Source organism: Pseudophryne corroboree, chromosome 3 (assembly GCF_028390025.1).
Source record: "Pseudophryne corroboree isolate aPseCor3 chromosome 3, aPseCor3.hap2, whole genome shotgun sequence".
NCBI classification, from domain to species: domain Eukaryota; kingdom Metazoa; phylum Chordata; class Amphibia; order Anura; family Myobatrachidae; genus Pseudophryne; species Pseudophryne corroboree.
In genome coordinates this window covers 337,543,070-337,568,604 of record NC_086446.1, presented here as the reverse complement: position 1 = coordinate 337,568,604, position 25,535 = coordinate 337,543,070, and the positions used below count along the sequence as shown (strand labels likewise).

The 25,535-nt window shown below is 48.6% G+C and overlaps 1 protein-coding gene across 2 annotated transcripts in view; it reads left to right on the top strand.

Moving 5' to 3' along the window:
• Nucleotides 1-25,535, top strand: part of CALCOCO2 (calcium binding and coiled-coil domain 2) — a 171,878-nt gene that overhangs the window by 12,069 nt on the left and 134,274 nt on the right. Inside the window, exons 2-3 of one of the 2 annotated variants that reach the window (XM_063959598.1) lie at nucleotides 19,958-20,146; nucleotides 23,422-23,500. In XM_063959598.1, the coding sequence (XP_063815668.1) occupies nucleotides 19,970-20,146; nucleotides 23,422-23,500 (256 nt within the window). In that variant the 5' untranslated portion in view covers nucleotides 19,958-19,969. The remainder of the gene's footprint in view (nucleotides 1-19,957; nucleotides 20,147-23,421; nucleotides 23,501-25,535) is intronic. The other variant, XM_063959599.1, reaches the window with a different exon arrangement.

The following is a 25,535-nucleotide window of genomic DNA, read 5'->3' as shown; positions in this document are numbered from 1 at the left end:
ACACCGTATAACTCGTGATACTACACCCAGTTAACAGTATGAAATATAACTGAGCCTCTCAACAGATGGCTCAACAATAACCCTTAGTTAGGCAATAACTACATACAAGTATTGCAGACAATCCGCACTTGGGATGGGCGCCCAGCATCCACTACGGACTACGAGAAATAGATTTACCGGTGAGTAAAATCTTATTTTCTCTGACGTCCTAGTGGATGCTGGGAACTCCGTAAGGACCATGGGGATTATACCAAAGCTCCCAAACAGGCGGGAGAGTGCGGATGACTCTGCAGCACCGAATGAGAGAACTCAAGGTCCTCCTCAGCCAGGGTATCAATTTTGTAGAATTTAGCAAACGTGTTTGCCCCTGACCAAGTTGCAGCTCGGCAAAATTGTAAAGCCGAGACCCCTCGGGCAGCCGCCCAAGATGAGCCCACTTTCCTCGTGGAATGGGCTTTTACTGATTTAGGATGCGGCAATCCAGCCGCAGAATGCTCCAGCTGAATTGTGCTACAAATTCAGCGAGCAATAGTCTGCTTAGAAGCAGGAGCACCTATTTTGTTGGGTGCCTACAGGATAAAAAGCGAGTCAGTTTTCCTGACTCCAGCCGTCCTGGAATTATAAATTTTTAAGGCCCTGACTACGTCCAGTAACTTGGAATCTTCCAAGTCCCTAGTAGCCGCAGGCACTACAATAGGTTGGTTCAAGTGAAAAGCTGATACCACCTTAGGGAGAAACTGGGGACGAGTCCTCAATTCTGCCCTATCCATATGGAAAATCAGATAAGGGCTTTTACATGACAAAGCCGCCAAATCTGACACACGCCTGGCCGAAGCCAAGGCCAATAACATGACCACTTTCCACGTGAGATATTTCAAATCCACAGTTTTAAGTGGCTCAAACCAATGTGATTTTAAGAAACTCAACACCACGTTGAGATCCCAAGGTGCCACAGGAGGCACAAAAGGGGGCTGAATATGTAGCACTCCCTTTACAAATGTCTGAACTCCAGGCAGTGAAGCCAGTTCTTTCTGGAAGAAAATCGACAGAGCCGAAATCTGGACCTTAATGGAACCCAATTTTAGGCCCATAGTCACCCCTGACTGTAGGAAGTGCAGAAAACGACCCAGCTGAAATTCCTCTGTCTTCCTGACCTCACACCACGCAACATATTTTCGCCAAATACGGTGATAATGGTTTGCGGTTACTTCTTTCCTGGCTTTTATCAGCGTAGGAATGACTTCTTCCGGAATGCCCTTTTCCTTTAGGATCCGGAATTCAACCGCCATGCCGTCAAACGCAGTCACGGTAAGTCTTGGAACAGACAGGGCCCCTGCTGTAGCAGATCCTGTTTGAGCGGTAGAGGCCATGGGTCCTCTGATATAATTTCTTGAAGTTCTGGGTACCAAGCTCTTCTTGGCCCATCCGGAACCACGAGTATCGTTCTTACTCCTCGCCTTCTTATTATTCTCAGTACCTTTGGTATGAGAGGCAGAGGAGGGAATACATAAACCGACTGGTACACCCACGGTGTCACCAGAGCGTCCACAGCTATTGCCTGAGGGTCCCTTGACCTGGCGCAATATCTAGTTTTTTGTTTAGGCAGGACGCCATCATGTCCACCTGTGGCCTTTCCCAACGGTTTACCAACAGTTGGAAGACTTCTGGATGAAGTCCCTACTCTCCCGGGTGTAGGTCGTGTCTGCTGAGGAAGTCTGCTTCCCAGTTGTCCACTCCTGGAATGAACACTGCTGACAGTGCTAAGACGTGATTTTCCGCCCATCGGAGAATCCTTGTGGCTTCTGCCATCGCCATCCTGCTTCTTGTGCCGCCCTGTCGGTTTACATGGGCGACTGCCGTGATGTTGTCTGATTGGATCAGTACCGGCTGGTTTTGAAGCAGAGGCCTTGCCAGACTTAGGGCATTGTAAATGGCCCTCAGTTCCAGAATATTTATGTGTAGGGACGACTCCTGACTTGACCAAAGTCCTTGGGAATTTCTTCCCTGTGTGACTGCCCCCCAGCCTCGAAGGCTGGCATCCGTGGTTACCAGGACCCAGTCCTGTATGCCGAATCTGCGGCCCTCTTGAAGATGAGCACTCTGCAGCCACCACAGTAGAGATACCCTGGTCCTTGGAGACAGGGTTATCAGCCGATGCATCTGAAGATGCGATCCCGACCACTTGTCCAAGAGGTCCCACTGAAAGGTTCTTGCATGGAACCTGCCGAATGGAATTTTGCTTCGTAAGAAGCTACCATTTTTCCCAGGACTCGTGTGCAGTGATGCACCGATACCTGTTTTGGTTTCAGGAGGTCTCTGACTAGAGATGACAGCTCCTTGGCTTTCTCCTGCGGGAGAAACACTTTTTTCTGTTCTGTGTCCAGAACCATCCCCAGGAACAGTAGGCGTGTGGTAGGAACCAGCTGTGACTTTGGAATGTATAGAATCCATCCGTGCTGTTGTAGCACCTCCCGAGATAGTGCTACTCCGACCAACAACTGCTCCTTGGACCTCGCCTTTATAAGGAGATCGTCCAAGTACGGGATGATTAAAACTCCCTTTTTTCGAAGGAGTATCATCATTTCTGCCATTACCTTGGTAAAGACCCTCGGTGCCGTGGACAGTCCAAACGGCAGTGTTTGGAATTGGTAATGGCAATCCTGTACCACAAATCTGAGGTACTCCTGGTGAGGATGGTAAATGGGGACATGTAGGTAAGCATCCTTGATGTCCAGGGATACCATGTAATCCCCCTCCTCCAGGCTTGCAATAACCGCCCTGAGCGATTCCATCTTGAACTTGAATTTTTTTATGTATGTGTTCAAGGATTTCAAATTTAAAATGGGTCTCACCGAACCGTCCGGTTTCGGTACCACAAACAGTGTGGAATAGTAACCCCGTCCTTGTTGAAGTAGGGGCACCTTGACTATCACCTGCTGGGAATACAGCTTGTGAATTGCCTCTAGCACAGCCTCCCTGCCTGAGGGAGTTGTCGGCAAGGCAAATTTGAGGAAACGGCGGGGGGGGGAGACGCCTCGAATTCCAGCTTGTACCCCTGAGATACTACTTGAAGGATCCAGGGATCCACCTGTGAGCGAGCCCACTGATCGCTGAAATTTTTGAGGCGGCCCCCCACCGTACCTGGCTATGCCTGTGGAGCCCCCGCGTCATGCGGTGGACTCAGAGGAAGCGGGGGAAGAATTTTGATTCTGGGAACTGGCTGACTGGTGCAGCTTTTTCCCTCTTCCCTCGTCTCTGTGCAGAAAGGAAGCGCCTTTGACCCGCTTGCTTTTCTGAAGCCGAAAGGACTGTACCTGATAATACAGTGCTTTCTTAGGCTGTGAGGAAACCTGAGGTAAAAAAATTTCTTCCCAGCTGTTGCTGTGGATACGAGGTCCCAGAGACCATCCCCAAACACTTCCTCACCCTTATAAGGCTCTATGTGCCTTTTAAAGTCAGCATCACCTGTCCAGTGTCGGGTCTCTAATACCCTCCTGACAGAATGGACATTGCATTAATTCTGGATGCCAGCCGGCAAAATATCCCTCTGTGCATCCCTCATATATAAGACGACGTCTTATGTTCGCAAAATAGTATCCCTGTTTGACAGGGTTACAGACCACGCTGCAGCAGCACTATCTGCAGGTCTCAGTCTAGTACCTGAGTGTGTAAATACAGACTTCAGGATAGCCTCCTGCTTTTTATCAGCAGGTACCTTTAAAGTGGCTGTATCCTAAGACGGCAGTGCCACCTTTTTTGACAAACGTGTGAGCGCCTTATCCACCCTAGGGGATATCTCCCAGCGTAACTTATCCTCTGGCGGGAAAGGATACGCCATCAGTAACTTTTTAGAAATTACCAGTTTCTTATCGGGGGAACCCACGCTTTTTCACACTTCATTCACTCATTTGATGGGGGAACAAAACACTGCCTGATTTTTCTCCCCAAACATAAAACCCTTTTTTAGTGGTACTTGGGTTAATGTCAGAAATGTGTAACACATTTTTTATTGCCGGGATCATGTAACGGATGTTCCTAGTGGATTGTGTATATGTCTCAACCTCGTCGACACTGGAGTCAGACTCCGTGTCGACATCTGTGTCTGCCATCTGAGGGAGCGGGCGTTTTTGAGCCCCTGATGGCCTTTGAGACGCCTGGGCAGGCGCGGGCTGAGAAGCCGGCTGTCCCACAGCTGTTACGTCATCCAGCCTTTTATGTAAGGAGTTGACACTGTCGGTTTATACCTTCCACCTATCCATCCACTCTGGTGTCGGCCCACAGGGGGCGACATCACATTTATCGGCATCTGCTCTGCCATCACATAAGCCTCCTCATCAAACATGTCGACACAGCCGTACCGACACACCGCATACACACACAGGGAATGCTCTGACTGAGGACAGGACCCCACACAGCCCTTTGGGGAGACAGAGAGAGAGTATGCCAGCACACACCAGAGCGCTATATAATTTTGGGATTAACACTATATTGAGTGAATTTTTCCCAATAGCTGCTTGTATATACAATATTGCGCCTAAATTTTGTGCCCCCCCTTCTCTTTTTAACCCTTTGAGCCTGAAAACTACAGGGGAGAGCCTGGGGAGCTGTCTTCCAGCTGCACTGTGAAGAGAAAATGGCGCCAGTGTGCTGAGGGAGAAGCCCCGCCCCTTTTTCAACTGACTTTCTCCCGCTTTTTCTGGAATACTGGCAGGGGTAATTTTACATCTATATAGCCTCTAGGACTATATATGATGTAGATTTGCCAGCCAAGGTGTCATATATTGCCCTCAGGGCGCCCCCCCCCCAGCGCCCTGCACCCTCAGTGACCGGAGTGTGAAGTGTGCATGAGGAGCAATGGCGCACAGCTGCAGTGCTGTGCGCTACCTTGGTGAAGACCGAAGTCTTCTGCCGCCGATTTTCCGGACCTCTTCTTGCTTCTGGCTCTGTAAGGGGGACGGCGGCGCGGCTCCGGGAACGAACACCAAGGCCAGTTCCATGCGGTCGATCCCTCTGGAGCTAATGGTGTCCAGTAGCCTAAGAAGCCCAAGTTAGCTGCAAGCAGGTAGGTTCGCTTCTTCTCCCCTTAGTCCCTCGATGCAGTGAGCCTGTTGCCAGCAGGTCTCACTGTAAAATAAAAAACCTAAAATAAACTTTCTTTCTAGGAGCTCAGGAGAGCCCCTAGTGTGCATCCAGCTCGGCCGGGCACAGAAATCTAACTGAGGTCTGGAGGGGGGTCATAGTGGGAGGAGCCAGTGCACACCAGATAGTACCTAATCTTTCTTTTAGAGTGCCCAGTCTCCTGCGGAGCCCGTCTATTCCCCATGGTCCTTACGGAGTTCCCAGCATCCACTAGGACGTCAGAGAAAGGAATTCTGCTTCTCATAGCTCCAGCGTGGCCCAGACGGCACTGGTTCTCAGACCTGCAAGGCCTATCGTCAGAGCGTCTAATTCTACTTCCACAACGCCCAGACCTCCTCGTTCAGGGCCTCTGAAGGCAATCATACATTGCCAGGAAAGTCCAGGAACAGAGCATTTTCTCCGTCATGGAGAGGGTCAGGTAGGCAAGTATGTTCTATGGTTGTTTAAGTTGTCTTTGTTCCACTACAAAAAATTTGTATAAAAATAGTTGTCATTCAATTAGGTGGCGCTACTAACAGTAATCAGGCATTATTAAACTATTAGGTTAAACCTAATATACAACATTAGGTTAAATTTAATGTACACAATCCATACATCCTAACATGACCCAGTCCTGGAGGGATAACATGCTGTCTTAAGTTATGACTGCAATCACTTGTGCTGAAACACCTTTCTTATCTATTAAATAGTTCAACACAGGTGACACTAATAATATAGTAAGAGCAGGGGTGTAGGGAGGGCGGTCCCGGTGGAGCTCGAGCTCCAGGCGCCCAAGACAGTACAGGGCGCCACAGCTCGACTCCGCCAGAACCTCCGCCTGGCCGCGAGCAGCTCGCAGCCGCAGCTGTCAGTCACTGACAGCTGGAAGCCCGAGCTACATCAAATCTCTCCCTTCCCTCCAGTCCATGACTTGCATGTGACTTCACGCGTCACACGCACGGATGGGCAGAGACACAGCCAGCAGTAGTCGGGAAGCAGGAGCGGGGCAGGTGAGTATTTTTTTTTTGTGTGCGTTTGCGGCGCTACCAGGGGACACACCTACAGGGGGCACAACTACTCCGGGCACAGCTAAAGGGGGCACATCTACTGGGGGCAAATCTACAGGGGCACAACTACTCCGGGCACATCTACTGGGGGCAAATCTACAGGGGGCACAACTACAGGGGGCAAATCTACAGGGGGCACAACTACTGGGTCCGCAACTTCAGGGGACATAACTGTGGCCACTCTCTTGCCATATGAAACCATGCTCATATTTTTTGCCGTGCGCCTTCGGCGCGCACTATATTTAACCTATGGGTGTGTGTGTGTGTGGGGGGGGGGGGGGGCGCCAAAGGAAACTTTCGCCCTGGATGCCACAAGGTCTAAACCGGCCCTGGTGGCCACGCCCCCAATTCAGTACAGGGGAGGGGGCGCCGAAACATACCTTGCTCCAGGCACCATGACACCTTGCTACACCTCTGAGTAAGAGGGACGTCCAGATAGAGACCATTTTGTCCCTCCTGGAATGGGTCATGTTGGGGGGTATGCACAATCTAAAATACACTTCTCCGCCTTCCACTGGGGGTCCCCTTGTCTTAAGTGCCCCGGGCGCCCCCAAGGCTTAATCCGTCCCTGGTGTACAGTCAGGGCCGGATTAAGGTCTGTGGGGGCCCTGGACAACAAACTTGTGGGGCACCTATTAATAAAAGTTACATAATGGCGATGTAATATTACATACTATATAGTATACAAACACAGCACTGTGTCTAGCTGCTGTGTGCTGCAGCCAGACACAGTGCTATTTTGTATACTATGATAGCATATATATATATATATATATATATATATATATATATATACTATTTCATAATGTGGACGTGAATAACATTCAAGTACAGCCCAAGCACTTTAATGCTGCTGCACCACAGGGGGAAGCGGTGGGGGGTCACACTAAACAATAAAACCAGCTCCAGAACCAGACACTGATAAGGAGACCCGGAGCTGCTGAGGAAGGAGCTGACAGTAAAATGGCTCCGCGGCCTCACTCTCAGCTCCTGGACAGCGCATAGTAATCCCATTCCCAGTGGCTGCGGCGGTGAGCGAAATCCCGCGAGAGTCACTCTGACGTCTCAGAAGCAGCTCGGCAGGTGGAGCTGGCTGGCGGCCGCGGCCATGAACTTCAGAGGAAATCGGAGACAAGGCTGAATCATGCTGTGCTCCGATTTCAGTGCCAGTGGCGGTCGCAATACAGAGGAAGCGTCGGCGGGTGCTATACAGGGGGAGCGTCGGCGAGCGCACTGCAGTGGGAGCAGCGGCGGGCACAATGGAGCGGGAAAGTGTGGGGGCCCCTAATGTGTGGGGGCCCCAGAACAACTGCCCCTGTTGCCCCTAGCTGGATCCGGCCCTGTGTACAGTATCTACGCACTGAAGACCTTGGGGTAAATTTACTAAGCTCCCGATTTTGACCGAGATGCCGTTTTTTCATCAAAGTGTCATCTCGGTAATTTACTAAGCACTAATCACGGCAGTGATGAGGGCATTCGTAATTTTTTGCAAGTCCAAGTAAAAAATTACGAATGAATACACCATCGGTCAAAACGCGGCTGTTTAAGTATGAATCTCGGTCATTTACTAAGAAGTGCAAAGCAAAAAAAAACAAAACACTGCCGTGAAAAATTACAACTCGTAAAAAAGTGCTAAAAAAAAAACAGACCTGCTTTTTTTTCCCGTGATTGGATAGACATGCACGGATCCATGAGATCCGTGCATGTATATCAGTTGGAAGGGGTGGGAAAGTGCTTATTTTTTCAATAAAAATTGCGTGGGGTCCCCCCTCCTAAGCATAACCAGCCTCGGGCTCTTTGAGCCGATCCTGGTTGCAAAAATATGGGGGAAAAAATGACAGGGGTTCCCCCATATTTAAGCAACCAGCATCGGGCTCTGCGCCTGGTCCTGGTCCCAAAAATACGGGGGACAAAAAGAGTAGGGGTCCCCCGTATTTTTAAAACCAGCACCGGGCTCCACTAGCTGGACAGATAATGCCACAGCCGGGGGTCACTTTGATATAGTGCCCTGCGGCCGTGGCATCAAAAATCCAACTAGTCACCCCTGGCCGGGGTACCCTGGGGGAGTGGGGACCCCTTCAATCAAGGGGTCCCCCCCCCCCCAGCCACCCAAGGGCCAGGGGTGAAGCCCGAGGCTGTCCCCCCCCCATCCAATGGGCTGCGGATGGGGAGGCTGATAGCCTTTGTTGTAAAAGAAAAGATATTGTTTTTAGTAGCAGTACTACAAGGCCCAGCAAGCCTCCCCCGCATGCTGGTACTTGGAGAACCACAAGTACCAGCATGCGACGGAAAAACGGGCCCGCTGGTACCTGTAGTACTACTACTAAAAAAATACCCAAAAAAAGACAAGACACACACACCGTGAAAGTATAATTTTATTACATACATACATACATACATACTTACCTTAAGTTCCCACGCAGGTCGGTCCTCTTCTCCAGTAGAATCCAAGGGGTACCTGTTGAAGAAATTATACTCACGAGATCCAGGGGTCCAGGCTCCTCGGGAAATCCAGGGGTAATCCACGTACTTGCATAAAATAAGAAAACGGAAAGCCGAGCCACAAACTGAAAGGGGCCCCATGTTTTCACATGGGACTCCTTTCCACGAATGCCAGAAACCCACTCTGACTGATGTCTAAGTGGGTTTCTTCAGCCAATCAGGGAGTGCCACGTTGTAGCACTCTCCTGATCGGCTGTGTGCTCCTGTACTGAGTGACAGGCAGCACACGGCAGTGTTACAATGTAGCGCCTATGCGCTACATTGTAACCAATGATGGGAACTTTCTGCCCTGCGGTTGACCTAAAGTGACGTCACCGCTGAGCAGAAAGTTCCCAGCATTGGTTACAATGTAGCGCATAGGCGCTACATTGTAACACTGCCGTGTGCTGCCTGTCAGTGAGGACAGGACCACACAGCTGATCAGGAGAGTGCTACAACGTGGCACTCCCTGATTGGCTGAAGAAACCCACTTAGACATCAGTCAGAGTGGGTTTCTGGCATTCGTGGAAAGGAGTCCCATGTGAAAACATGGGGCCCCTTTCAGTTTGTGGCTCGGCTTTCCGTTTTCTTATTTTATGCAAGTACGTGGATTACCCCTGGATTTCCCGAGGAGCCTGGACCCCTGGATCTCGTGAGTATAATTTCTTCAACAGGTACCCCTTGGATTCTACTGGAGAAGAGGACCGACCTGCGTGGGAACTTAAGGTAAGTATGTATGTATGTGTGTATGTATGTAATAAAATTATACTTTCACGGTGTGTGTGTCTTGTCTTTTTTTGGGTATTTTTTTAGTAGTAGTACTACAGGTACCAGCGGGCCCGTTTTTCCGTCGCATGCTGGTACTTGTGGTTCTCCAAGTACCAGCATGCGGGGGAGGCTTGCTGGGCCTTGTAGTACTGCTACTAAAAACAATATCTTTTCTTTTACAACAAAGGCTATCAGCCTCCCCATCCGCAGCCCATTGGATGGGGGGGGACAGCCTCGGGCTTCACCCCTGGCCCTTGGGTGGCTGGGGGGGGGGGGACCCCTTGATTGAAGGGGTCCCCACTCCCCCAGGGTACCCCGGCCAGGGGTGACTAGTTGGATTTTTGATGCCACGGCCGCAGGGCACTATATCAAAGTGACCCCCGGCTGTGGCATTATCTGTCCAGCTAGTGGAGCCCGGTGCTGGTTTTAAAAATACGGGGGACCCCTACTCTTTTTGTCCCCCGTATTTTTGGGACCAGGACCAGGCGCAGAGCCCGATGCTGGTTGCTTAAATATGGGGGAACCCCTGTCATTTTTTTCCCCATATTTCTGCAACCAGGATCGGCTCAAAGAGCCCGAGGCTGGTTATGCTTAGGAGGGGGGACCGCACGCAATTTTTTTTTTTAAATTTTACAGTGTTTAATTAAAAAAAAAAAAAAAATAGAACCCCAGCACGGATCACACAGATCCGGACGAGATTAATTGTAAAAAAGTCGGCAGTGTTTTGCTAATCACTGCCGTAAAAAACACAAAAAAAACACGAATGACATCGACATCGGAAGAAAAGAAAAACCCGAATACGACAGCTTAGTAAATCCATCGTAACAAATTCAAAAAGTTGCAGTTTTACACTTTCGATGTCATTCGTGATTGAACTTTGACCTGAAACGGGAAAATACGAATCTTAGTAAATTTACCCCCTTGTGTTATCACAGCCAGACCTCTGACACCATGTTGAATGGTCTATGTGCAAATCACCAGCTGTAAAACTTCAGAAGTGGGTCTTACTCTTTACTGCCTGCAGTCATGCTGTAACTGAGCACTTCCTATAACAAACTACCTGTATAACAAAACACAGTGTACAACAAACATCTACATGTCCTTTCTCAGTCCTGTTAGTGATCCTCATGCTGCTGGCTCCTCTTCCTAGTGTGCAACCCAATGTCATGATCAGGCAAAGGCGTTCACATTACTGAGATGCAATCACATCTCCCTACCCGCGCATGTGCAGTGGGCCGAGAAACGGGGGAATGCGACCGCATCTCAGATGTGTTCACTGTTGAATAAGGAACTTCATCATAATGAACTCAGTTGATTGGAATGGCATTAGAGTTCCGCATTCATACACTAACCTACACTTGGGTGTGATATGCGTGACCAGTGGTCGAGAGACTGCCGGTCAGCATACCGACGCCGGGATCCCGGCAACGGAATCCCAGCGGGGGGTGGCGAGTGCAGCAAGCCCCATGCAGGCTCAGTGGCAACGGGTTCTATTTGTACTCTATGGGTGTCGTGGACACCCATGAGTGGGAATAGTCCCTGTTAGTCGGCATGCCGACCATCGGGATTGTGAGGGGGCGGGATGTAGGGGGAGGTTATGTGACCGTCGGTCTCCTGACCGCCAGTCACATAACTACATTCCCTACAGTTAAGTCATCCCAGTGGATAGCACAGGTAATTGAAGATTTTTTTTTCTCTTACGTCCTAGAGGATGTTGGGGACTCCAAAAGGACCATGGGGTATAGACGGGATCCACAGGATCTTGGGCACACTAAAAAGACTTTAACTGGGTGTGAACTGGCTCCTCCCTCTATGCCCCTCCTCCAGACCTCAGTTAGACTTTGTGCCCAGGAGTGACTGGATGCATACTAGGGGAGCTCTAGTGAGTTTCTCTAGAAATACTTTTTGTTAGGTTTTTTTATTTTCAGTGAGACCTGCTGGCTACAGGCTCCCTGCATCGTAGGACTGAGGGGAGAGAAGTCAGACCTACTTCTTCTTAGTTAAGAGCTCTGCTTCTTAGGCTACTGGACACCATTAGCTCCAGAGGGATCGATCACTTGGTTCTCCTAGCTGCTTGTTCCCGGAGCTGCGCCGTCACCCCCCTCACAGAAGCCAGAAGAAAGAAGCCGGGTGAGTATTAGAAGAACTGAAGACTTCAGTGACGGCAGAAGACTTCAGTAATGAGGTACAGCGCAGCGGTAGCCGGCCCGGACCTCCAAGCTCCCGCAAGTAACAGGGAGGAAAAACGGGGGAGGGGGGGGGGCCACATGAAATTTGGTGCTTTCATCTATGTTTAATCAGCGCTGATCATATATACTATTCCTTTAGTGTATGGGCGCTGGGGTGTGAGCTGGCATACTCTCTCTGTGTTTCTCCCTGCGGGCTTCTCTGTGGGAGTCGCCTGAAAAACGGTGGCAGATTCCTAAGAGAATTTTGATGGCATATCCTTTCCCCTCTGACGATAGGGAAAAATGGGAGTCGTCTCCGAATGTGGACAAGGCTCTCTCGCAATTGTCCAAGAAGGTGGCGCTTCCGTCTCCTGACACGGCCGCTCTCAAGGATCCGGCAGATCGCAAGCTGGAGACGACATTGAAGTCCATTTTCATCAATACTGGCGCATTGCTCAGACCTGCTGTGGCGTCGGTATGGGTGAGTAGTGCTATTGCTAAGTGGGCTGAAAATTTGGCTTCTGATATGGATGCTCTTGATAAAGATAATATTCTTTTGACTCTTGGTTATATCATGGACGCTGCAGATTACCTAAAGCAGGCATGTCCAAACTGCGGCCCTCCAGCTGTTGAGAAACTACACATCCCAGCATGCCTTGACACAGCTTTAGCATTCTGTGACAGCAAAACGGTGTCAGGGCATGCTGGGATATGTAGTTTCACAACAGCTGGAGGGCCGCAGTTTGGACATGCCTGACCTAAAGGATGCGGCGAGGGATGTTGGCCTCTTGGGATCAAGAGCCAATGCCATGTCGATTTCGGCCAGGAGGGCGCTGTGGGTTCATCAATGGAATGCTGATGCCGACTCCAAGAAGAATATGGAAGCTCTCCCTTTTAAAGGTAGTGTCTTGTTCGGGGACGGCCTGGCTGACCTGGTGTTGACCGCTACTGCGGGTAAGTCGTCTTTTCTTCCCTATGTTCCCACACAACAGAAAAAAGCACCCCATCAGCAGATGCAGTCCTTTCGGCCTAATAAATACAAAATAGGTAGGGGCTCGTCCTTCCTCGCTTCAAAGGGTAGAGGTAGGGGAAGGAAGTCGCCTGCAGTGCCAGGCACCCAGGACCAAAAGTCCTCCCCCGCCTCTACCAAGTCCACCGCATGACGCTGGGGCTCCCCTGGGGAATCACTACCGGTGGGGGTCCGTCTCCAATTCTTCGGTCAGGTCTGGGTTCGTTCGGCTCTGGATCCTTGGGTCTTAGACATAGTGACCCAAGGGTACAGACTGGAGTTTCAGGAGATGCCCCCCAACCGTTTTTTTTCGTGTCGGCCTTGCCAGCTTCTCTTCCCGAAAGAGAGGTGGTAAGGAATGCGATACAAAAGTTGTGTCAACAGAGGGTCGTGGTGCCGGTTCCCCCGTCAGAATGGGGGAAAGGGTTCTATTCGAGCCTCTTTGTGGTGCCGAAGCCGGACGGATCGGTCATACCAATTCTGAACCTAAAATCCCTCAATCCATACTTGAAAATTTTCAAGTTCAAGATGGAGTCGCTTCGAGCGGTGATCTCCAGCTTCGAAGGGGGGGATTTTATGGCGTCAGTCGACATCAAGGATGCTTACTTACACATCCCGATATTCCCCCCTCATCAGGCCTTCCTGAGGTTTGCGGTGCAGGATTGTCATTACCAATTTCTGGCGTTGCCGTTTGGGCTTTCCACGGCCCCGAGGGTTTTCACCAAGGTAATGGCGGAGATGATGGTCCTCCTTCGCAAGCAAGGGGTTACAATTATCCCATACTTGGACGATCTCCTGATAAAGGCGAGGTCCAAGGAACAGTTGTTAAGAAATGTGGATCTCTCCCTGTCGGTTCTGCGTCATCACGGTTGGATTCTAAATTTGCCAAAGTCTCAGTTGATCCCGGCCACCCGGCTGATCTTCCTGGGCATGGTCATAGACACGGAGATACAGAGAGTGTTTCTTCCGGAGGCCAAAGCTCTGGAAAACCAGACCATGGTCAGGGAGCTTCTGAGGCCGACAACTGTGTCGATTCATCAATGCACTCGGGTACTAGGGAAGATGTTTGTGGCTTACGAAGCCATTCCGTTTGGCAGGTTTCATGCCCGGGTGTTTCAGTGGGATCTGCTAAAAAAATGGTCCGGGTCTCACCTGCACATGCACCGGAAAATAAGTCTATCTTCCAGGGCCAGGATTTCTTCCCTGCGGTGGCTGCAAGGCTCTCACCTTCTAGAGGGACGCCGATTCGGAATCCAGGACTGGGTCCTGCTGACAACAGATGCAAGCCTCCGAAGCTGGGGAGCAGTCACGCAAGGAAGAAATTTCCAGGGAAAATGGTCAAGCCAGGAATCTTGTCTACACATAAATGTTCTCGAGTTGAGAGCCATTTACAACGGCCTGCTGCAAGCAAAGAACCTTCTTCAGGGTCTCCCTGTCCTGATCCAGTCGGACAACATAACAGCGGTGGTGTACGTAAACCGCCAAGGCGGAACAAGGAGCAGGGCGGCAATGGCGGAGGCCACAAGAATCCTTCGCTGGGCGGAACAGCACATGAGCGATCTGTCAGCAGTCTTCCTCCCAGGCGTGGACAACTGGGAAGCAGACTTCCTCAGCAGACACGATCTACATCCGGGGGAGTGGGCTCTTCATCAAGAGATATTTGCAGAAGTGACAAGGCGTTGGGGAATCCCTCTGATAGACATGATGGCGTCTCGCCTCAACAAGAAGCTTCCGAGGTATTGTTCCAGGTCAAGGGACCCTCAAGCCAGTGCAGTGGACGCCCTGGTGACTCCGTGGGTGTTTCAGTCGGTGTATGTGTTCCCTCCGTTTCCTCTGATTCCAAAGGTGCTGAGGATCGTTCGACGAACAAGGATTCAGGTGATACTCGTAGTTCCAGATTGGCCACGGAGGGCCTGGTATCCGGATCTTCAAGAATTACTAGTGGAAGATCCCTGGACGCTTCCTCTACGAGAGGACCTGTTACTGCAGGGGCCATGCGTGTTTCCGGACTTACCGCGGCTGTGTTTGACGGCGTGGAAGTTGAGCGCCAAATCTTAGCTCGGAAAGGTATTCCCGGGGAAGTCATCCCCACTCTCCTTAAAGCTAGGAAGAAGGTTACGGCGAAACATTATCACCGTATTTGGAGAAAGTATGTTTCGTGGTGTGAAACCAAAGCAGCTCCTGCGGAGGAGTTTCACTTGGGTCGGTTTCTCCATTTTTTGCAGGCAGGCGTCGATGCAGGCCTGAAATTGGGTCCCATCAAAGTGCAGATTTCGGCTTTATCTATTTTCTTTCAGAAAGAATTGGCCGTCCTTCCAGAGGTTCAGACTTTTGTGAAGGGAGTACTGCATATCCATCCTCCATTTGTGCTGCTGGTGGCGCCGTGGGATCTTGAAGTGCTCTTGCAGTTCCTTATGTCTCACTGGTTTGAACCTTTGCGTAAGGTTGAGTAAAAGTTTCTCACTTGGAAAGTGGTCATGCTTTTGGCTCTGGCGTCTGCCAGGCGAGTGTCAGAGTTGGCGGCCTTGTCTCACAAGAGCCCTTATTTGATCTTCCATTGAGGACTCGTCAACAATTTCTGCAGAAGGTGGTTTCTTCTTTTCACATTAACCAACCTATTGTGGTGCCTGTGGCTACGGATGCTGTGGCGGTTCCAAAGTCTCTTGATGTTGTAAGAGCTTTGAAAATTTACGTCGCCAGAACGGCTCTTACCAGGAAAACAGAGGCTTTGTTTGTCCTGTATGCTTCCAACAAGATTGGAAATCCTGCTTCTAAGCAAACTATTGCTCGCTGGATTTGTAATACGATTCAGCAAGCTCATTCTTCGGCTGGGCTACCGTTGCCAAAGTCAGTAAAGGCCCATTCTACCAGAAAAGTGGGCTCATCTTGGGCGGCTGCCCGAGGGGTCTCGGCACTTCAGCTTTGCCGAGCAGCTACATGGTCGGGTTCAAACACCTTTGCTAAGTTTTACAAGTTTGATACCCTGGCTGATGAGGACCTCATGTTTGCTCAATCGGTGCTGCAGAGTCGTCCGCACTCACCTGCCTGTTCTGGAGCTTTGGTATAGACCCCATGGTCCTTTTGGAGTCCCCAGCATCCTCTAGGACGTAAGAGAAAATAGGATTTTAATACCTACCGGTAAATCCTTTTCTCCTAGTCCGTAGAGCAGGCATTCCCAACCGCGGTCCTCAAGGCACACCAACAGTGCAGGTTTTAGTGATATCCAGGCTTCAGCACAGATGGTTAAATCAAAATAACTGAGGTGCTAATTAAGTCACCTGTGTCCAAGCCTGGATATCACTAAAACCAGGACTGTTAGAGTGCCTTGAGGACCGCGGTTGGGAAACACTGCCGTAGAGGATGCTGGGCGCCCATCCCAGTGCGGACTGTTACTTGCAGTTGTATTGTTACTGGTTATATTTGTTTACACGTGGGTTGTGTATTAGTTATATTCAGCTTGTTGCTGTTATTAATTCATACTGTTATCTGGTTTGCTGCTACTCCGGTTGTACGGTATGTTTGTGGTATGGGCTGGTATGTTTCTCGCCCTTAGTTTAAACAAAAATCCTTTCCTCTAAATGTCCGTCTCTCCTGTGCACAGTTCCTATAACTGAGGTCTGGAGGAGGGGCATAGAGGGAGGAGCCAGTTCACACCCAGTTAAAGTCTTTTTAGTGTGCCCAAGCTCCTACGGATCCCGTCTATACCCCATGGTCCTTTTGGAGTCCCCAGCATCCTCTACGGACTAGGAGAAAAGGATTTACCGGTAGGTATTAAAATCCTATTTTTACAATGGCATGTATTTTGCCTTTACTAGACATAATGCAGTTCTCATTGGTGTTTAGACACTGGCGGGACAGGACCCGGGTCCCTATCACGTGTGCAGTGCTTTATTGAGGTATACAGTATATAGACGGGATCAGCATCAACATGTGCTTAATGATAGTACATATGTTGCATTATACTGCATTCCCAGGACTATGCTGTATTCACTACAGTGCACTGCTGTTAGCAATCTGGTATTTATCATGCAGTTACTATATTTATACAGGGCCCAAACCATGCAGTCTCTAGAGGCAATCCAAGTCTCTGTGGTGGCTGAGCGCACCTGTTAAGCATGAGCACCTAGCACTGCTTTACCCTAGTGTGCCCTATATGGCATGTGGGGAGTGGATTATTAGATCTACACTAAAAAGGTTACAGTCAATAGGTCTACCACTAATGGTAGATATGCATTAGGTCAACAGGGTCAAAAGGTCGACACAGAATAAGTAGACAGTAGGAAAGGTCGACAGGGTCAAAAGATCGACATGGAAATGGTCAACACAAAAAAGTAGACAATTTATTTATTTTTTAGGGTGTTTTTTCACTTTTCTGACACAAACAAGCCCCATTAGTGTAGTGCGTCCCCTCACAGCTTCAGGCAAGGTGCCTCGCTCTGCTACTGCTACGCTTGGCACAGCTTACTATTCCCAATTGTAGTCCATGTGGATGGTAACGTATAAAAAAGTTGACATTTTTTAAAAAATAAAATAAAAAAACTTGTCTACCATATGTGTGTTGACCATTGTCATGTCGACCTTTTGACCCTATCAGCCTGTTGAACTGTCTACCTTTTACATGTCGACCTTTTGACCCTGTCGACCTAATACATGTCTACCATTAGTGGTAGACCTATTGACTGTAGACCTTTTTAGTGTAGAGCTATAGTCCGGATACCATCCTTTCTTGGCTGTATGAGCCCCCTGGTAATAGTGTACTTCTCAGTCATGTGAGCTGCCTCCTGTCATTATATAGGGTCATGATCCAAGATCCCTATATGAAATCAATTGAATAAATTGAATAATTAAATCCTTCAGCTCAGACATCTTATATACAAATTTGTAGCCCTCAATCCACTGATGGAAAACCGTGGACACTTGAGGTAAAATTCCAGAGCAGGTGGTGGGTGGGCATTGTGTTTTAGTTTTCTGAATTTTTAGCTATCGCCGTGATATTACAATTTTGCAGCAAAGCCTTCTTGATAGCTGCATAATCTCAATATATTTCAGTGGGAAGGTCTGCAAAGGCCTCCATGGCTTTACCTCTCAGTCCAAGGGTTAACCTCTCAGTCCAAGGGTTAAACAGAATGCCCATTGACCTGGGGCCAGTGCATACTGTCTGCAGCATATTGACAAACCCTAAATAGTTGATATATGTACTGTATGTCAATGGTGTGTGGTGGAGGTCAGTCCACACAATGTATAGCTTTCCCAGGGATTGGTTTATTAACCAGGTAGAACAAAGGATAAAAGTCAACACAGGGTTAATGCAGCAGGTATACAATGCAGGAACATGTACTGTAAAGTTGCACATCCACAATATATGGGGACCCTGCGGCACCATCAGCAGTTATGAGGGAATTTTTTCCAAATCCCCTGAACAAAGTGTCTAGATCTCCAGCTTTCTCCAGAATAGGGAAATGCTCCGGACAGGGTCTGCTAATATCAGGGTCTCTGGCCGCGGATTTTAGCCAACTGAAGCTGGTAACTGCATTCAGCATCTTGCTCTGCAGCACACTGTTCCCATTGGGTTCTGCAGCTTCCCATTTTGTAGCTGCTTGGTGTTCTGAAACCTCCCATTAAGATTGTCTCTCAGTTTAAAATTGTTGTATCAGTTGTTTTTGTTGCATTGTCTGCAGCCCCTATAATGTTTGATGATATTTTGCAAATACATATCCAAGGTAGAATCCCCACTGAAATTATTAGAGGCTTCTGAAAGCTGACCCCATATTCAAAGAAATGTCCAGTGCCAGAAGATTCTTAGGAGCAGAACGTGAGCCTATGCCGTTGCAACATGAACTCACCCCCCTCGCAGCTAATTGAATTGACTCCTCATAACTTAATAAACTATCAATATAGCCATAGTTAATGCATGTTTATATTGGGATTACATTTTTGCTTGTTTACTTTTCCTTTAATATATGTGACAGCTATTTGGTTTGTCAGATGTCAGAAAAAAAAAGTGTAACAAGGAAGGGCTTTATGCATACGTAAAACAAGCAGAAAATGAAGGTGAGAAATAGCCAGGTATTTACCGGTCAATTTACCTACAGTCAAAATGCAGACGGTCAAAATACTGACAACCATTGACCGATGGTCAAAATCCCGACAAGGTCAAAATCCTGACATGGGCAAAATGCCGACATTTAAAATGTTGACAGGTCAAAAAGTCGACATGAGTTTCTCAGGATTTTTTCATTGAAACCGACTTGTTTATACTTTACCATCCCAGTGGACTTGGTGGGGGAATATAATAGTTTGCCGAGGGCAGCGAGGCACCGTTCCCGAGGCATGGCGAATGCGGCGAGCCATGCGAGGGGATGAGGTACATTTATATGGTGTCTGTGTCGACCTATATCGACATTCAAAAAGTAAATGAAAAACTTGTGTCGACTCTTTGACCTGTCGACAGTTTAAATGTCGGGATTTTGATTGTAGGTATTTCATACTAAACCCATTATTTTCATAAGCAGCCATGTATTTTACTTTCACTTTTTTCCTAAACAAGATCTACTATTGTCTGGATGTATTTATTTTGCTGAGCACACAATTAGTCAGGGAGTAACCTATTATTATGTACATTTAGAAACTGACCACTGCCTATTGAATTTAAAGTTAATTAAATATTGAACTTGAAGCTCTTGGTGTATGTACACCAACTACTGTTCAGTCTCTGGGGGTCATTCCGAGTTGATCGCTAGCTGAAATTGTTCGCTGCGATGATGCAAAAAAAGGCACTTCTGCGCATGTGTATGCGGCGCAATGTGCACGCACGTCGTACTTTCACAACGAACAATGTAGTTTCACACAAGGTCTAGCGAAGCTTTTCAGTCGCACTGCTGGCCACAGAGTGATTGACAGGAAGAGGGCGTTTCTGGGTGTCAACTGACCGTTTTCAGGGAGTGTTTGAAAAAATGCAGGCGTGCCAGGAAAAACGCAGGCGTAGCTGGGCGAACGCAGGGCGTGTTTGTGACGTCAAAACAGGAACTGAATAGTCTGAAGTGATTGCAAGCGCTGAGTAGGTCTGAAGCTACTCTGAAACTGCACAACAAATTTTTGTAGCCGCTCTGCGATCCTTTCATTCGCACTTCTAAGCTAAACTTTACTCCCAATGGGAGGCGGCATAGCGTTTGCACGGCTGCTAAAAACAGCTAGCGAGCAATCATCTCGGAATGAGCCCCACTGTCTGTCCATGTACACAATGTACTCACATCAGTTATGTTTTTGTGCATATTTTTTATATATATATATATATATATATATATATATATCTATATATATCATGTTTACTTCATCTCTTTACCTAGTCTCTTTTAAAGATGGATGAAGAAGATGGCCCACCCACATCACTTATTCCACCCGAACAAAGACATTTTTCACAGGTGATCTTCATTGATGTGCAAAAAATCTATGCACCAGACACGGACGTAAAATGCAGATATCGTACAAGAGAAAACTTCATCCCTGGCAAGAAAGACTGGATTGGTCTCTTTAAGGTAAGTCAGCATGCAGTAGTGGTATGGATTTTCTCTTAATATTTCAAAATTGCAAATCATGACCAATATATTTCTTTCATTTTATTTCTGTGCTTACAGAGTATAACTTTAATGATTACCAAACATTCAGGTGCTGTATGACACATTGGTGACATTAGGACTGGTTTTTGACAACATGGGGCTTCAGGCAGACATGCAAGGATAAAAACAAGGGCATAGCTACCATAGGTGCAGGGAGTGCAGCTGCTATGGGGCCCAGAGCTGAGAGGGGCCTACCTTCCCTGTCACAGTTACGTGTTATATACAAGGGCATAGCTACTATAGGTGCAGGGAGTGCAGCTGCTATGGGGCCCAGAGCTGAGAGGGGCCACCTTCCCTGTCACAGTTACGTGTTATATACAAGGGCATAGCTACTATAGGTGCAGGGAGTGCAGCTGCTATGGGGTCCAGAGCTGAGATGGGTCAACCTTCCCTGTCAAATTTACATGGTTTATATACATTTTTCACCACTGGGTGATACATAAGGGCCCATACAAACATTTGCCTTGGGGCATACAAATACATCTAGTTATGACCCTAAACCTGCTCATTGTAATATGGTATACAATGACCTGGAGGGCATTACCATTTTACCTAATATGAACAGGGGGTACTGTAATGTGACATAACAGGAACTGGGGACACTGTCATAACGTGAATTGGGATTACTGTTGCATAATATGTACTGGCAGCCCTACAATGTTACTTAACATTAACTAAAGGGGGGTACACATGGAGAGATCCGTGTTTAAAATCTAAGCAATCTGAATAGATTGCTTAGATTTTAAGCACGGATCTGCCGTGTGTATGCCTCCCAGCGATAACGATGCGCAGCCCCGCGCATCGCTATCGCCGGTGCCAGATTGAGCCTGCATGCAGGCTCAATCTAGGGGTGTAGTACTGCTAACCGCCGGTCAGGAGACCGCCGGTCAGCTTACCGACGCCGGGATCCCGGCAGCATACCAACGCCGGGATCCCGGCGGGGAGGGGCGAGTGTAGCAAGCCCCTTGCGGGCTCGCTGCGCTCGCCACGCTGCGGGCTCGGTGGCGACCTGCGGTCGCCACAGGTTCTATTCCCACTCTACGGGTGTCGTGGACACCCACAAGTGGAAATAGTCCCTGTTGGTCGGCATGCCGACCATCGGGATAGTGAGCCGTCGGGCTGGTGGAGGAGGTCATGTGACTGTCGGTCAGCTGACCGGCGGTCACATGAATACCACCCCAATCTAGCGGGTCACTCACTTCACCGCTGTGTGATGTGAGCAGCCCCCCGTCCGTCCGTCCCTTCGCTCAGCACATCAGCTGTGCTGAGCGGGGGGAGAGATGTGTGCTGAGCGGTCTGTGTTAAGATCGCTCAGCACACATCTCCCCCGTCAGTGCCCCCCTTAAGGCACTACTATGGTTCAGGAAATGACTTGGGGCAGTATTATGGTGCATAAAATTAACACGTGCTGTGGAGAAGTGTCTGTCAAGAAGGATTGGGTCAGGGGCCCTTTCAAAATGTTGCTATGGGGCCCATACAGTTCTGGCTACGCCCCTGGATAGAAAAGTTGAGTTAGCTTAATTAATCAAAAGGAACAAAAAAGAGAAAAATGACCAGGCGCTAATTAATTTATGTTATGCTGTCTTAAATACTATAGGCTTTGATTGTATATTAGTGGGAGCTCCATTCTGCTCTTGGCTACCTTTTGTAGCATACACTTGCACAGCAGCGACTTACCTGATATTTATGGATAGTCATTTATCCCTTAATTTAAATAAATACTTTTTGCTCAGAGGCAGAACTATCGCCAGTGCAACCAGTGCGTTGCACTGGGGCCCGCCTCTGTCCAGGGGCCCAAAGCATGTAATGAGTCAAACTGACTCATTACATGCCGCTGTGTGCTGCGGGCAAATGCTGCCCGCAGCACACAGCCGCCCGAACAGAGAGGAGAGGAGCACAGCGGTACGGGGGAGAAGGAGGAGGAGGGAGGTGGAGGAGGGAGCCGCAGCAGCTCTTTGTTACTGGTGGAGGCGCTGCTGCTGCTGTCCCTCTTCTTCACTTCCGAGAACAGCCTATAGTGAAGCAGAGGGACAGCAGCAGCAGCAGCGCCTCCACCAATAACACAGCGCTGCTGCGGCTCCCTCCTCCACCTCCCTCCTCCTCCTTCTCTCCTGCCCGGGAATCGTGACCAGAAGCTGCACCGAGGAGCCTGAGCCAGCGGAGAGGGTAAGTATAATTCTTTCTTTCTTTCTTTCTTTCTTTCTTTCTTTCTTTCTTTCTTTCTTTCTTTCTTTCTTTCTTTCTTTCTTTCTTTCTTTCTTTCTTTCTTTCTTTCTTTCTTTCTCCGTAATGTGTAAAAAGGGGGAATCTGCCTGCCGCAATGTGTAAAAAGGGGGAATCTGCTGCCGCAATGTGTAAAAAGGGGGAATCTGCTGCCGTAATGTGTAACAAGGGCACGCTGTCTGCCGTAATGTGTAACAAGGGCACGCTGTCTGCCGTAATGTGTAAAAAGGGGGACGCTGTCTGCCGTAATGTGTAACAAGGGCACGCTGTCTGCCGTAATGTGTAACAAGGGCACGCTGTCTGCCGTAATGTGTAACAAGGGCACGCTGTCTGCCGTAATGTGTAACAAGGGCACGCTGTCTGCCGTAATGTGTAACAAGGGCACGCTGTCTGCCGTAATGTGTAAAAAGGGGACGCTGTCCGCCGTAAGGTGTAAAAGGGTCTCTACCTGGTGTAGTGGTGCTACTGTGCGGTGTAATTTGAATAATGGAGACTACTGTGCACCGTTTTATGAATTGGTATTATTTTGTGGCCACACCCCTTCCCCACGAAGCCACGCCACTATGTATTTTTGCGCGTGCCTACGGCACGCACTGCCCCTATTTTGCATGCAGGGGTGGGGCTCCGATGCCGTTTCTTGCACACAGTGCTAAAATGTCTAGTTACGGCACTGTTGCTAGGTATCCATTTCTCTGGCCCTGAGCAGGTCCCCCTCACCAGATCCTCTCCAGGGGTGAGGGGGAGGACTTGGATTGGGATGGGGGGGGGCCCAAAGCATTTTGTCGCACCTGGGCCCACCGCTCGCTAGTTCCGCCACTGTTTTTGCTTATACAATGTCATACAGTTTACAACGCATAATGATACACTTAAAGCATATTTGCATCAATGTCATTCAGTCACATTCTGTACAGTCATTTAGGTCAGTCATTTCCTGTTATGTCATCTGATCTTGTATTTCTCCTACTCTCAAGGTTTGCTGGAAAACTACTGGAGATCATTGCACCTGGATTTATGCATCAAGCAGTTTGGAAGATACAGTCCTGTTCAAAGGTATGGATCTGTTGTTTATGCCCTATGCCTCAGTGGCAGATCTAGCAAGGGATGGGCCTATGTGTAAAAATATGCTTTAGGCCTGCCTATCTCCCCTATCACCCATATCTCCTGTAATTACACCAGTACTGTAGATATGACACTGCCTTTTTTAGACACACACACCATGCAATTGTGACGCTATGGATGAATTTCTGTTTATTGTCAGAAAGCATGTTTGACAGGTTACCACTAATACTTTGTAATTGTTCTATGTTAAAATAACAAATATTTTAATCTGACTAAATTTAACAATTGACAAAATACTTTTTATGCATGAATTCTTCTCAACCTACAAGTTAAAAGCATGGTATCCCAATGAGAACATAAGCTGTGGCAGATAGAGTATATCAGTTATATAAGATGACCTATAGGACCCTATTCAGGTTGGTTTGCAAAATTTGAGAAACGCAATCCGGATTATCGAACGACTGCGCATGTGCAGCGTTCGCATTGTGCGTACGCACCAGCGATCTGTGATTATTTCTGCGAACGCATTGTGCTTCAATGCAATCACATTTTGATTGACAGGAAGCCAGAGTTTAGCGGAGGAAACATGGTGTTTTGTGGGTGTGTTTGTAAAAACGCAGGCGTGGCAGGGCGTTTTTCGTGTGGGTCTCTTTCATCAGCGATGACCACTTCCAGCCTTTTGCATATGCCGATTTGTGGACGACCTTGCCTGGAGCAGATGTTCCGGTATTAGCGTATGGTTATGCGACCACATCGCCCATTGCGATGCGTTCATAATTTCTGCAATGTGTGTTTTTTCTCTATTTCTGGGCTGCAACTATTTGATCGCAGCAACTGCTTTTTAGCAAGATTAGCGATCCAACCTGAATAGGGTCCATAATGCAACAAACAATAGTGAGCTACATGCAGTAGTTGACATTAGTTTTCCTGTAGAGGCCTTGTATTTATCCCTTACAACATTTTCAGACGCAGCAACTTGTACATGACCATGCAGAATATGTGGGAGCTAAACAAAAAATTTGAGGCTGGCATCCAAACAAAGCAAGACTACACATCAGACAAAATTGATGTTTATGAAATCACTTTTCTGCTGCGGGCTCCACTGGGCTCCACAGGGAATGACATTGGGGTGTAGAGTAGGATCTTGATCCGAGGCACCAACAGGCTCAAAGCTTTGACTGTTCCCAGAATGCATAGCGCCGCCTCCTCTATAACACCTCCTCTGTGCACAGGAGCTCAGATTTGTAGTTGGTGCCATGCAGTAAGCAGGCATACAATAGGGGGGCTGCTCCTGCAGCCCTGAGAAGAAGCTTTTAAAGAAAAATGAAGACTTCAAGGACTGCAGCAGAGACACTGACTGTGTTAGATGGTCAGTCAGACATCTCCCGCTGCAGCTCCATCACCTCCCCCAGCGGCGCTGTACACTCCCGCGCCCTGGTTGCTGGGTATCTACAGAGGAGGCTCCGGTTTTCTTCCAATTAGTCACACACACGACCGCTGTTCTCCTGGATTGCGTGGCCACACTCATGGAGGAGGTAAGTGGTTTTCCCCGGCGGGATCCGCTGTAAATGGCGATCCCGCGCGGCCGGTGGGAGGCGGGCCGCGCGCACTGGCGTGGACACTGTGGCAGTACAGGGACCCCACTAGACCACCAGGGCATGGGCACAGGTTGGTTTTCTCTCATAAAACCGTTTATTTAAGCCTCCAGTACCCGGTGGTGAAGTCCAGCAGGGTAATAAGGCTTTGACCTGTAGCCCCTCCCCCAGCCCCAGGGCACCATTTAGAGTAAATGTTCCCACCCTGGAGATGTATATCTCTCCCTCACTCCCTGTCAGTGTTTGGGCGCCATTAGGACAAGCTGAGCTGATCCTGGGACTGTTTGGGCAAATCCTCTGTAAAGCCGCCTGCCTGTCAGCGCTGTGCATTTTACAGGACACTTAAGTATTCTACATGTCTGCTGACAGTGTTAGTTAAGAAAAAGTGCATTTAGTCAGGGTTATTTAGTACAAGTACCCTGTGATATTCA